We start from the raw sequence: 14,945 nt of genomic DNA, 5'->3' as shown, positions 1-14,945 counted from the left end.
CATAGTCACAGTTGCTTTCATAGGCATTTCAAGAAAGGGCAGTGTGGTGCATCTAAATTGTACAATATAAAACATTGTAAGTAATGTAGCTGAAAACAGAGAAGCAGAGTTCTTTAAAAACAAACAGTGCTTCCTTTACAAGTGATTTTTTTTATAGGTGAATACTCTAGCCAGACAACTTCTGAAGATCACTGAAACCATTGTGATACAACCCAATTCAAGCCTCTAATGAGCTGAATGCCATTTGCTACAAGATCTAGATCATTTTACTTTGTGTGGACATTTCACTGTGGGCATTTGTAACGAGATCCATCTGTCAACAAAGTCTCCTGATCAGCAACAAAGTCTCAACCATTGCTAACAAAGGTAGAAAAAGTTCTGTCTACTGTTACCACCTGCATTCCCCCTTTTTGTACTGGATTGTGCAGATTCTGGTAACAAGATCCATCCATTTTAATTTTATGTTTTGTTCAACTGGCTTGCTCACAAGATGCAACTTTTTTTCCAACAGGCTTTTGCAGTTGGAAAATATTCTACAGTTGTCACTGTCAGTCAAACTAAAGCATCAGCTTTCTTCTTTTGCTGCTTCCCCTTGGGCTTCCCCAGTTTGTTCAGTGGGATTTCTCTGTGCATCTTCTTCCCCTTCTGCAAAAACAAAGGTATTTTTTAGTCAAAATCATATGCACCAATGCAACTAAAGTTTGTATATCCCACTGGGTTGATATCTGGCAGATATGGAAGTCTGGGCTGGTTTTAACAACACTAACTTGTTACCTAAATTATATATTATGAGAATTGAACTGTAAAGGCACTCTACCACTTAAATAATACAGAAATGCTGCAGAAGATATTAGATGGGGCTTCATTATGTTAGCAGTGACTAGATGGCATTCTACAATATATTCTATTCCTTTATGAGCGCCAAATAACATGGCATCCCTCACTTTCTATCTACAGAAATTGATTTTAGTATTAGAAATAGGTCAGCATCTAGTATTTCAGGGGAGCAAATTTACAAACAGACATAAAATGATGTGTGGTGTAGCATGTATTTATGTGTTTTTATATTCATTTTCACACACTTCACTTGTGCCATACACCTCAGCATATCAGTTTGTCTAATGGTTGACTTTGAGAGGTCAAAGACTTTAATCTGTACCACTGTTCTTGCTTTTAAAGTAGTTAAATGTGTGCGTGTGTATACACACACACCCTTATATTTAATTCAGAAGCATTTTATAAGACATATCCATAGGGAATTGGAAGAACTCTAAGTATAGAGAAGTTACTATCTCAACTACTAATTCAAATTGTGTTATAGGATCTCCTGAGTTAACCTTTGATTCCTCTCTCTGAAATGTGCCCTGCTGGTTTTCGAGTGTGGCACCAGCCTAGGCTGCAGGGCAGGGGAGGAGGTGTTGCTGTTGTCATCCAAGAATCTCTGGTGGCTACCAGGGGTGCTGTTCCACAAATGCCTGGTTGTGAGACCTTTTTTCTTAGGTTGGGCTTTAGGGATCAGTCAAGATTTATTTTATTTATATTTATTTTCTATCCCACCTTTTTTTTATAAATAACTCAATGTGGCGAACATACCTAGTACTCCTTCCTCCTCCTATTTTCCCCACAACAACCACCAGATGAGGTGAGGTGAGAGTGACAAGGTCACCCAGCCGGCTTTCATGCCTAAGGCAGGACTAGAACTCACAGTCTCCTGGTTTCTAGCCTGCTGCCTTAACCACTAGACCAAACTGGCTCTCTCTCTCAGCAGGGATTGCTGCTGTTGTACCAGCCTCCCTGCTGTGTAGCAGCCTCCCTACTCGAGCTCCTTGACCTCACCGCAGGGCTGGCAGTGGAGTTTCCCAGGCTTATGGTTCTGGGAGACTTCACCCTGCCTTCCTTAGGAGTGGGATTGGAGGTAGCTTGGGAGTTTGTGGAAACCATGACTTCCATGGTCCTGCCCTAAGTCATCCAGGACCCAACTAGGAATAGTGGTCACACTCCTGATATAGAGTTCTTGTGGGAGCGTTGCTTATGTGATGTGGATCTGGTGGACCTATCTTTGGTCCCCGTCATGGTCAGATCACACCCTGGTGGCTATGAGCTTCTCTAGGCCCACACCCCTCAACAGGGGTATTGCCCTAGAGAACTGATTATCTGTGTCATGAATGAGGATGGCGAGCAGGGGGCTCCCATCCAGGCTGTAAAGCACATGCGTAGTACTGAGGAATTAGGTGGCCGTTCAAAGAGACACAGATTGGGCCCGCTTTAGTCTTTGGGGTTTATATGTCTGGGTTTTCCCACGCTTCTTCAGTTTGTTAGGATTCTCTGTTATGTAGCAGTAATAAAACACTAGAGACCTATTCCTTGTCTTAGCGTGGTTCCTGGCTGTTAGGACAATCTGGACTCCTTTCAGTCAGGATTCAGGCCTGGATATGCAATGGAAATAGCATTGGTTGTGCTTTTCGATAATCTCTGGCAGGGGCGGGATGGAGGGTGTGTGGGATGGAAGGTGTGTGATCATCCTGGCTCTACTTGACCTCTTGGCAGCTTTTGATACCATTGACCATGGTATCCTTCTGGAGCAGCTTTGGGGGTGGGGGCACTGTGTTGTCCTGGTTTAACTCTTTCCTCTGGGGCCGTTTCCAGTAGGTGTTGATTGTGGTCCTGCCCTCGGCCCCTGCTTTGTGGGGTGCTGCAAGGGTCGGTGCTCTCTCCGCTCCTGTTTAGCATCTACAGGAAGCCACTGGGTGAGACCGTCCATCACCATGGGGTGAGATATCATCAGTATGCTGACGATACTCAGTTGTACATCCCTGCCCATGGTGAGTTAAGCGATGCCATGACTGCTCTCTCCCGGTGCCTGGAGGCTGTTGAGGTCTGGATGGGGAGCAACAGGTTGAAGTTGAACCCTGGCAAGATGGAATGGCTTTGGGTTCGGGGCTCTTTGGTTTCCAGAGAATTACCATCTTTGGTCTTGAATGGGGTTGCACTGTCCCAGACAGATCCTGTGCGTAACCCAGGGGTTCTCCTGGACTCACAACTCCTGCTCAAAGAGCAGGTGGCAGTTGTGGCCAGGAGAGCCTTTGCACAACTGCATGTTGTGCACCAGCTATGCCCATTCCTGGACCAATAGGCCCTTCTCAGTCACTCACACCCTAGTAAGCTCCCATTTGGACTATTGTAATGTGCTCTACATGGAGCTGCCCTTGAAAAATATCCAGAAGCTTCAGTTGGTTCAAAATGCAGTGGCCTGCATAGTTTTGTGCAAGCCTAGACTTGCCCATCTGTCACTTTTGTGGGAGCCGCACTGGTTGCCAATTTGCTTTTGGGTCCAATTCAAGGGGCTGGTTATCACCTTTAAAGCCCTACATGGCTTGGGGCCAGGTTATTTGCCTTTCCCCAGTCACATATACCCAGTCCACCAGAGCGGGGAGGCAGAGCATGTTGCAGGTCCCTTCAGTTAGGGAGGTATATCTAGTGGGACCAAGGAAAAGGGCTTTCTCTGTAGTGGCTCCCTCCCTTTGAAACATCATTCCCCCAGATAGAAGATTGGCCCCCTCGCTCCTATTCCGGAAGGCCCTGAAGACGTGGTTCTGTCAACGGGACTGGGGACCCCACGCTGCTTCGGAGCCAATCAAGTGGCTGATATGAATGTGTTTGCTGCTTCCAGGGATGTCTATTGTATTTTTACGATTTTTAAGTCTGTAAGTCGCACAGAGTCACCATGTGTGAGTTGGGTGGTCTTATAAATCTGTTTAATAAACAAACAAATAAATCTTGGCTTATGATCATTTATTTATTTTTCTATCCTGCCTTTATTATTTTTTATCAGTAACTCAAGGCAGAGAACATATCTAATACTCCTTCCTCCTATTTTCCCCACAACCACCACCCTGTGAGGTGAGTTAGGCTGAGAGAGAGGGACTGGCCCAAGATCACCCAGCTGGCTTTCATGCCTAAGGCAGGACTAGAATTCTCAATCTCCTGGTTTCTAGCCTGTTGCCTTAACCACTAGACCAAACTGGCTCTCTTATTGCCTGTTGACCATACTTAGCTTATAAGTAAACTGACAATGGTCTCCTCCATGGCCGTGAAGCCTATTCTGTATGAGAGACTGTGTCCTCTCTTCTGGAAAGATGGGCCAAACTGCTCTTATACAGCTGGAAAGTCTTGCATCAATTCATCTCCTGGAACTGCATTTTTAAAATGTTCAGTAGTAATCATACTTATTCTAATTTTGGCCTGAACAACTTGTGACCCATCATATCAGCCAAAACTTACCAGTAACGCAATAGGCGTTAACAGCCCTTGTAAAGCCTTTATCCTCCCCCTCCCTCTCCCTCTCCAACTATAAAAACAAAGGGGCTCCTGAGGATTTGGCAGATGGATCATAGGTACAGCAATTTAAAAAGGTTTATCCTTTATAAGCTATGAAGTTGTTTGTATGTATGTAGTAAATGTATGTATGCATGTATGTCAAGTATAAATTTTATAGTGCATAGATATTAAAACTTAATACACTGTTTTCAAGAATATGCCTCTTACATAGTTTTCTTTGTTAAAAGATGGATACTTACCAGTTTTTTTTATATCAAGTTCTGATAACTTAAGGGATAGTTCACTAGAATTCCCACTTGTTGAAGATACCAGTATATCATGAAGAGCATTTCTTCTTCCAGTTCTCCCTGAAGCAATGAAATCTGCATATGTAGATTCCACATCAGTCATTGCTAACAAGTATCCTCATAGCAGTGTCTTAAAAGAAAACATACAGAAACACAGTCTCTTTTCTGGAAAGAAGGGCATGCAGTTAAAAGATAAATATGGAAATCTTAAAATATTTCTCAATATAAAACGCTGATTTACAATGGAATTTCACATGAGATGAAGGGTTCAGAAGACTTATCAAATAGGTAATTGGACATGAAATACACTGTCATGCCTAAGCAAGAACAGAGCAGAAACAAAAATTCTGATTCTACCATATACAATTACACTCAATGCTCCTAGTGACTATACCATATAACCTGTCCTTCAAAATAAAGGCTGAGACTATCACAAAGTAAGTGTCAAATTAAACAACATAAATGGTAGATAAACAGTAGCAAAATTGGGGAACACTATATAGCTTACAATTTAATTGCCCAATTGCCTTTTAAATAAAAAGTCTTCATTAGTTTTAGGACATGGAGGACTTTGGCAGACTTTGAAAAGATGCACGTCAATGATGCTACAGCTGAGAAGAGTGTCAGCCTCTTCATAGAGCTCACCTGAGAGGTGAACAGAAGTGGAAACTAAATCCTCTTTGCAAACTACAGTGACAGCATGTAGTTGTCTATGTAGGATAGCAGAGGATTGTTCCCTGAACTGTTCTGTGCATGCCAATGTCCCTGAATAGACACAGGGTTCCACAAATTGGTCCAAGTTCCAAAAGAATCAATCAATCAATCATTCATTCATATGTATTTGCTGCCCAGTAACTCTGGGTGGTTCACAAATAAAAACAAGGGGAAAAATACAGTAATAGACAAAAATGAAGAATAAAAGATGGCAAGGATGAAGAAAACTAGACAGGAACAAAAAAATGAATCCACACAATCTAAATAAGTGTTTTGTGGTGGTGGTAGGGATTTAGATTTTTTTAATCTCACCTTTATTATTTTTATAAATAACTCAAAGTGGCACTTTGGAGTAATACTTCCTCCTCCATTTTCCCCACAACAACCACCCTGTGAGACGAGTTGAGTTTGGAATCTTTTCAATTTCACCAGTTAAACAAGTACCCTATCAACAAATGAAGAGATGTTTCCATATTTTTTCCCAGACACCATACTGAAAGAACTTAAGAAAAATAATATAATCATGTTGGATAAAAGTCCACAGGAATATAAGCTTTTAAATGAAGGAACATTGAAGGTCCTGTTCTTTTTCCTTCAAGGTATCTTGATAAAATTGGATTTTCAGTGTTCAATATTTCAATACAAATATTGAAATAGGCTGAATGTTATCGTGATTCTAGCAAATCTCTCTCCAGACATTGGTGAAATATGCTGTCATTAAGATTTATAAACATATTAGCATTACATCATGTTTTATTTCAATAATCCTCCTCCCCTCCTTTTAAAAAATGTTTATAAATATGTTGATGCAATCATCAGTCAGGTACAGTGGGAAGGAATTTAAAACTATGTAGTTTCCCATTATTGATTGATTTTTCTCTTTTTAATTTTTTTTTTAAAAATATATTTTTCTTTTCCTTTTACATGTTTACGTGCATTTATCCTTGGAACAATGACAAATAGTGGTGACATCAATATTAATATGTTTAGAGTTTTAGAGAGATTTCTAGTTATTTCTTAAGATGATATAATGAACTTAGCTCTATACATTTAATTAATTAATCAATTACTGGAATAATGAATTTTAAATGTTATAATTGTTTATTTACTGATATTTTATTCTTTAACCAATATGTCTCTTTCTGTCTTCTTTTTTATGTAGCTATTTATTTCATTTCTTTACATGTTTTAATAAATAAATTACAACCCAAAAAGAGGAAAAGTTTAAGAAATCCATCTGCAGGGGACTGAAGGCAAGTGGTACCTAGAACTTTGCATTGTGTTTAAAACTGAACAGCAGAGCCGGGCTAAGATATTTTTGTGGAGTCCTTGGTGCCCTCTGAGCTTGGTTGTTTGCTTGCAGACGTTTCATTGCCCAGCTAGGAAACATCTTCAGTGCTAGAAGGGAGCGGGGTTTGCTCTCTGTTTCTATGTAGTAGCTTGCCCTGACAATGTTGGTGGGGCAATGTCTGCAAGCAAACAACCAAGCTCAGAGAGCACCAAGGACTCTACAGTTCAACCCTGAGCTACAGATATTCTCTTTTTGATAAGATATTTTTGTTACCTGAAGCCCCCCTCCCCTGCCCATTCCTGCAGTTGCTCATACAGGAGCCTATCTCAGTGGTGGTAGCAGTGCCTAATAAGCACTTGTCCAACATGTCACAGTGGTCCCCTCCTTAAATGAAGGACTAGATTTTGGGTTGAATGCAGATATTGGAAATGTTGGTTTGGTTCCTTTCATTCAGCTTCTATAACCCCACTGCTTTCAGATGGAAGAACTCTCTTGAGGCAGACCTGCTCTTAAGAAGTACTTGGCTATTTTTAGCTTAGCCTCTTTAGTTGTGTGTTTCTCCCCTTCTTCCTTTGCTCTGTGTACAGCCAAAACTGAATCACGATAAGAGCCTTCCTGGAGCCACTAGAAGTTATTTGATAAGTAGGCGGATGAGGATTAGGTACAACATTTTAGGCAAGCTAAATATATCTCCAAGCAACTTATACATGAATGGCATGTGACACAGCCATCTGCTCAAACACACTACTTTAATATAGTAAAGAACCTGCGGCTCATGAATTTATTAAAGCTCTCCACAAGAGAATTACCTCAAGAAATCTTCAAACTGACAAGAGCTTCTCTCATACATTGGTAACTCATATCCGACAGACCCTTTTCCTAGGACAAGGATGAAATAAAATGTTCACAAACTGCAAAACTGTGATTCTAATATGAGCCAAAATTCATCATCATTGGAAGAAGCTAAACTTAGAAACTGTAATTTTACCTTTAACAGCTCACATTGTTTTATCCCTTACCAGGCAGTTTGAGGCTGGTTTTACTTATTTGTTTACTGCACTTAAATCCCACTGAAATCCAAATCAACCTGAGAGGATACATGTCATTCTGGACACGAAGCACCAGCAAGAACAGCATGAGCTCTTTTTTTTTCCAGCACAATGTTGCTTCCAGGCCTAGAGCAGTTGGTGTGAAGAGAATGACAGCTCAACTTCACAAGATCTGTTCTTGCTGCTGCTTCTGTCAAAATAAATAGTGTCACATCAAAATAAAAAATAGAATGGGAAAAGGATACTCAGGCAAACTATCCCTTAAATATTATTCTTCTTTCACTAATCCAAGCACAGAATTTGCTCCCTCACTTTCAGAAATCTTCATCTCATTCCTATGCAGGGCTTCATTTTTGACTCCTTAAAAGTCCTTGTAGGACATGAGTAGAATGCTGTCCTCTGCAAAGCTGGAAAATAATTAAAGAGAAGCACCTTGCATCATACCTATTATTCAGCTTCCCTGAAATTTGGGTGCTTCTCCCAGGGGTGAGCAACTGTGGCCTTCAACATATTTTGGTCATCAGTGAAGGATGCTAGCTGAATGAGAAGCACTTGAGAGAGAGGAATTTGCAGAGGTGTCAGGACTATCACTTAATTTTCATAAATCACATTTGATGTTTTTTAATACACCCCCAAATGCTCAAAAGAAATTTCCACAGTTTTTGGAATTCCAAAAGTATATAAATCTTTAAAATATTTAGCCATCACTATTACTAAAAATATTAATAAAATCTTTACAAATAATCACCTACCAACATGGAAGAAATTAAACAAAGAAATGAAAAATTGGACTTCAAAACATTTCAATATTTTAGGGCAAATTGCAGTGGTAAAAATGAAAACTCTTGCATGGCTTAAATTTTTATTTCAATGCCAGTGGGTAATTGCAGAACAGGCTTTAAGACATTGAAGAGAAAAGAAAAAAAGGAGAAAGATAGAAAGCTTCTGCTTTCATGCACAAAAACTGAGAGTAAATAACAGGATTTTATACAGACCTCAGAAACAGGGAGGCTGGGGCATGCCCAATTAGTTAATATACTATTAAGCAGCACAGTTAGATTATATAATTCCATTTATTATGGAAGACTCCTCTAAGCAATGGATTCAAACTGAAATTATGTTAGAGTGAGAAAACTTTATACATCAATTGTTTTTTTCACCCAAAATATTTTTCTAGAATAAAACAGATTGAAAATGTTTTTAGTAAAACAATGCTTCAAATTTGGAAGGGTAAGGATTAGGGTTAGAGTTTTGATAAAGGATACTTCCCCTTTAACTCGTCTAACAACATATATTGATCAGATAATTATGGTTTAGCTAAAATGAAATCTTTGAGAGAATATAATATTTACAGACTAAAAGATTTTTACAGTAATAGGGAACCTTTAAATAAAGATCAGATTGAGCAACAAACAGGTGATAAGCTACCATGGCTCTTTTGGTATCAACTCAAATCACTTTTGGGCAATAAAAATATTAGAGCTTCAGCAATACGGCCCTATACCAATTTCAAGAAATTAATACTTCATTATTTAGTACAACCAAAAGGAACAATTTCAAAAATTTATAGGTTATTATTGCAATCAGAAATAGGAGGTCCACCATATGGCTTAAAGGAAGCTTGGGATACTGATCTTGGTAATCCCATACAGGAGACAAACTGGCAGAAGTTATGGAAACCAAGTAGATTCACTTCAGCTTCAATGCAAGAACTGCAGTGGAATATTATACATCATTGGCACTTGACTCCAGTTAGATTGGCACAGAAATATCACAATCATTCTTCCAAATGTTGGAGAGGTTGTCAAAAAATAAATGTCATTTTTTTTTCATTTGTGGTGGTCACGTGATAAAGTTATATCCTTTTGTCATAAAATCTTTGGGGAGATAAATACTATCACTAATCAAAGAGCTGAATGCTCTCCAGAGCTAGGCTTACTACTTTATTCACAGGACCAAACCAAAAGCTTAAAAATAACATTATTTATTTAATCTTAGCAGCCAAAATAATAATTGCGCAACATTGGAAGACTCTAGATAACGTAACAATTGAGTTGTGGATTAACAAGTCCTCTTCAATTGCTACATTAGAAAAAATCACAAAGTTAAATTAATGAGACATCACAGTCAGGAACCACAATTTTATCAAATTTGGATTTTATGGTTTATCTCAATGGCAATAGACTATAACCTGGTATACTCTCTCCATATATACTGTGTGTGTGTGTGTGTAGCAAATTTTCATATGTACAGTACTTGTCTCTCTATTCTCATTGCAGTAGATCTCTTTTGTATTTTCTATATTTTTTCTTTCTTTTTTGTTTTCTTTTCTCTATATGTATCTTGGATTTATGTTAATGTAGTTACCTGATATTGTTAAAAAAACAAAACAAAACAAAATCAATGAAGGATGCTGAAAATTATATCTTACACTTTCAGGGTATTGCCATTCCTGCCTGCAGGCTGTATGTAGTCTCCCACCACTCATTATTTTTGCAGCCCCCAGAACATCTTGGAGAGGATGGGCCAAAATGTTTGGAGCTTTTGGTGGGGGGGAGGTGGGGCAGAGGTAGCTTATGGAATCCATCTTGCTTCTTTACAAACTCCACCACCGCCTGCCCATCCAATGATGTCATTACAAGCCACATAGCCTGCAATCCTTGCAGGTAAAAAAAATGTTTTATTTAAAAAGTGCACCTGTGGTCATAAGAAGGTTGCACAGCCCTGGAGAACTACCCTGTGAGTGAAATGGTTAAAGTGTTGAACTTGGAAGACCTAAGTTCACATTCTCACTACACCATTTAGCTCCCTGAGTAATTTTGAGTAGTCACTCTCCCTACAACTTTACCCCCATTCCTATCTTAAACAGCTAAGCTCTTCAAGAAAAAAAAAAGCAAGATATACATGCAATAAACAAATAAGAAATAGTTGGAAGCCAAATGATTGCACTGGGAGTGTTGGGACGGGGAGAGAGAGGTGGATATTGCTACTTTATATGATTTCATTTCCTCTGCTACATCGGAAAAATCAACTCTTGACCACAGAGTAAATCAATATATACATACTTGAATGTGGATATAGTTTGGCTATTTTCCTAATGTTTACTGGAAAGCTCTAAGAAGGAAGTAAGACGAATAAACAAAAAGGGATGGAGAAATTGCGATTGCAAGAGAATCCTTTGGCTCAAGGATTTTTTGTGCAGCATGTCAAAACCCACATTCAAAAAATGGGTAGGACTTTTATTTTTTACTTGACTTCATACTTTATTGTATTATTTTTATTTTATAATATTTTAGGATATATAACAGCATTTTTAAAAACAAACTGCAGCTAGAGGGCAGTATGATAGTTCATGGCCTCTATAAAAGTTTTTTTTTAAAAAGATTCTTAAAGAATTAGAAGTTTCTTAAAAGCAAGTTGTTTCTTCTATCAGTTCCAAAAGTGTGGAGGGAAGGGGCATTTTCTTTTTCATCAATAGAACTGGGTATGAAACAGCATCATACAGATATGGCCTTCTACTAAAGAAATAAATGCAGCAGATACTTTTCCCCTTTTGTGCCAAAGTGCGTAAGGCAAGGGGCCAGATCTCTAGAGATTATTCAATAATCTATGGTGGATAACTTGTCAGCTAACCAAAATGTATATTGGCCAGGGATATCATTTTGGACAGAACCATTTAACATTTGAAAGTTAAGCCTATTTATAAGGTTAGCAGCCTAAAGCCAGCTAGGTTGCATTTTGTATCTTTGAAGTATCTGGGCATAAAAGGTGGTTCAATTACTCCTTCAGGAGGACAGGGATTGAAATGTTCATAAAGAGCTTCATCATTACAACCAGCTCCTGCACTGAAATCCCCACCTATTAGAATATATGCACCAGGAAACTTATTCAGGCAAAGAGTGAGGGAAGTATCAACCTCGTTCCAGGTTTGGGTGACCTATGGGTAGAGCTGCTGAGGAGGAAGATAGAAATTAATACATAAGGAAAATTGTTCAAAGATTAACAAAGCTGATATGGCATTCTCAAACTGGGCTAGTTGTTTTACAATTTGAGCACGTAAGTTAGAGTCTATAAACAGACCAAGCCCCTCCTTGGATCTGCCACATCTGAGGCTAGGTCTGTAGGTTGAGTCATGGCAACTGGATTTCTTTCTTTTTGGTAGAAACGTTTTGCTGCCTGTCCAAGCAGCTTCTTCAGTCTTGGAAGATGCTTGGACAAGCAGCGAAACATTTCTACCAAAAAGAAAGAAATCCAGTTGCCATGACTCAACCTACAGACAATTCCACCTGGATGACTGAGAATCTTCATCGACACTCTGAGGCTAGGCTGTGCAGGATAGCAGAGGAAAGTTTTGTGAAGAATTAGAGAAACTGCAGCTTCAGTAGGTGTGGGTGATGGGGTAGGAAAGGCAGTGCAGGAGGCTGGGAAGAATGGGTGGGCAAGCAGACAGCAGGTGGGCGGGATTGATGGGGGAGGGATAGGGAAAAGCAGAAGGTGGCAGAAAAGTAGAAAAACCAAGAGGAGAGGCAGAGACATGGAGGGCGATAAGCAGATAGAAAGTCACCAGAAGAGTAGAACTAGAGAAAAAGAGTACAAGGCAGAGTTTAGTGAAAAAAACAAAAAAACAGAAAATGTAGTGGGCACAGAGGGATGGGTATCACAGGCTGCATCCAACCTCCTGCCAGGTGGAAAAATGCCCCATGTCTTCACTTGCATCTCTGAACAAGAAGCTGCAGTTGTGCTCTTTGAATTGGACCTCAGGGAGCTACCAGCCTCCAAAGCCAAATAAATAAGCAAACAACAGGAGAACTTGAAAACATTGCAGTCAGTGGCAGCCAGAGGGCCTAGAACTAAGACAAGGCAAAAGCCTTATTTCTTAGGTTCTGGATGGCAGCTAGAGAGAGGATCAAGTTAAGTTGCACCCTAAGCTGTCCAAAGCTGCTTCTAAAGTTTTAAAATTAATTTTATTTGTTAAAATGGTAAAATACAAAAGAAAAGAATCTACGTTAAATAGTGATTATACAGTGAAGAAAGAAAAATCTATAGTAATTAAAATGGACTAAACATAAAAACCCTAGTAACAGAAAGATCCATACAGTAAATATGAACAGCTGTATTAGATTAATTCAGTGAAGCTTATCTTTAATTTTAGACCATAGCAACTTCTCATTTTTAAAACATGGAGACTTTTAAAAAATAAATAACAAACTTACATCCTGGATCTTTTGCTTAAAATCAGAAGAACGACTTTCGTTCTAATTATATACCCTGTTTGCCATATATCAGGTTCAGTACAGCCAAAGCTTATCATAACAAATTCCATGTTTTAGGAATAGTTCAGTATCACATGGAGATCCTTACCTATAATATATCTTATCAAAATTATATTAACATACAGTATGTAGTAATTTTAAGACAAAACAGAACAAGACCAAATCATATGAGTTAAAGAACCTTTACATTTCTTACATAGCCAACATAAAAAAATCTAGTATCTGTCCACTTTTATATATTTTGAGGAGTCCATCAGATCAGAAATAATATTTTCCTATGAATTAATTTATTTAAATCATAGGGAGTGCATTTTATATTTTTAACACCTGAATATACCAATTTTCCAAAATTGGATGTTCTTCTTTCCACAGATCAAAAATTTAACAGCTCAATTTCATTTTATATTTTATACCTTATCAATTTGATTTCTGGTTTCCATTCAAGTGCAGCATCTCTTTAAAAAGTTAGAATTGCAGGTCTGAAACATCTAGGCTTACTGTTTAGTTAATACATGTTTCAGTTGTATGTATTGTGAAATGTATATTGACCATAAGTAAATGTAACCTCTCAAAATCTTTAAATCAAGAAAAATAAAATGATTTAAAATATTCTTTGCTTAACCCAAGCATTCCAACAGAACATCTTCCCAATTATGTTCAAATTTGAGTTTCACCATGGTGTCAATTTCTCATGTGATTTGGGATCAAGTTCTAGATATGTTTCTGACAGACGATTCCCTTGACATTTGGCAAGGAAGGGAAGTAACAATAACACAGAGAAGAAGGGGTGGGGAGGAAGGGAAAGGAAGATTTTTAAGGATTGTTTAACAGATTTTGAACTTACCAAAAAGGAGACACAGTAGTAATTCTTACTCAATTTATCCTCTCTTAAATTAAAACATGGCACTAAAAGTTATGGGTTTTCCAAACTAAAAACCAAGATACAAGTCAAACACAGAGAGCTTAACACAGAACAGTAAAACTGGGAACAAATATATTTCCTGGATCAAAATCTTATGCTCTGACCTTTTATATATAAAGATGTATTATTTATACTACTATTGTTAGATTTATATCCCACCTTTTCTCCACGAACCCAAAGAGTTTTTTAAATTCCTTTCTCCAGAGCTGAGTTCTCAGATGAAGTGCAAAAGCTTTGGGTAACTGAGCAAATAACTATAGCAAACAACTCCTTTGAAACAAACAACACTGGGACTCTTGATACTAATTTAGTCCAATGTTACATACTAATTATCCCTATCAGGCTGTTGATTCACAGCAATCCGTTAAGGTGGAAGCTTACAATAAATCTTGTTTTCATGACCTACATAAAATTGTAATTGCCAGGTGGCAATGAATAAACTATTCTGTATTTATCAGTTAAAGATCCTTTAAAGCCTTTTTCTTTTCATGCTAGCTGCATACTAATTTTTTTTTGCTTTCCACACCTACATGTCAATGTTAATTAAATAATAAAATAATTTAAACGAATAAAAATGATAAATCCTGATCTAATATTTAAAAAGTAGGCACAGTGAGTCTTGAGTATATGAATTTCTAAAGCACATACAGAAATCAGAAACCCTAACCCTATGGATTACAAAGATGTCCTACTTCTCTACCTCAACTAGAGATTAGCTACCTTTTGTCTGGGTGGCAAGCTGTAATTAATACAAAAAGAAAGTGAAGTTCTCAACTTCCTCTCCTGTTTTCACAAACTGTGGGAAGTGGGGAGGGCATTCAGTTGGTACAAGAAGATGAAGCCTAGACCAGTCATGAGGACATGGAAGAGACCTTCCCTTAGTTGACTTGCTATAAGTGTGTCTGGAATTTATTCTTGCAAGATTATATTTTCACCCTGCCTAGCATTAAAGATGCTTCTTGGTATTGTCAGCTACTGGGGGCTTGATACCTCTGATTTCTGAACAAGTTTTGTAGTAAACTCCAGATAAACATTCTATTGACAGACATTAACTACATCTTAACATGTTTA

General features: G+C 38.3%; 1 protein-coding gene across 1 annotated transcript in view; it reads right to left on the bottom strand.

Annotated features, from left to right (window-relative positions):
* Window positions 1-533: 533 nt before the first annotated feature.
* PKIA (cAMP-dependent protein kinase inhibitor alpha) overlaps window positions 534-14,945 on the bottom strand; it is a 40,370-nt gene continuing 25,958 nt past the window's right edge. The window contains exons 2-3 of the mRNA XM_063299411.1: window positions 4,578-4,755; window positions 534-645 (exon numbers count right to left, since the gene is read on the bottom strand). Of these exons, the coding sequence (XP_063155481.1) occupies window positions 566-645; window positions 4,578-4,728 (231 nt within the window). The 5' untranslated portion in view covers window positions 4,729-4,755 and the 3' untranslated portion in view covers window positions 534-565. The remainder of the gene's footprint in view (window positions 646-4,577; window positions 4,756-14,945) is intronic.

This window comes from Candoia aspera, chromosome 3 (genome assembly GCF_035149785.1).
Source record: "Candoia aspera isolate rCanAsp1 chromosome 3, rCanAsp1.hap2, whole genome shotgun sequence".
NCBI lineage: Eukaryota > Metazoa > Chordata > Lepidosauria > Squamata > Boidae > Candoia > Candoia aspera.
The sequence above is the reverse complement of the archived record's forward strand: the minus strand, read 5'-3'. Positions and strand labels throughout refer to the sequence as shown.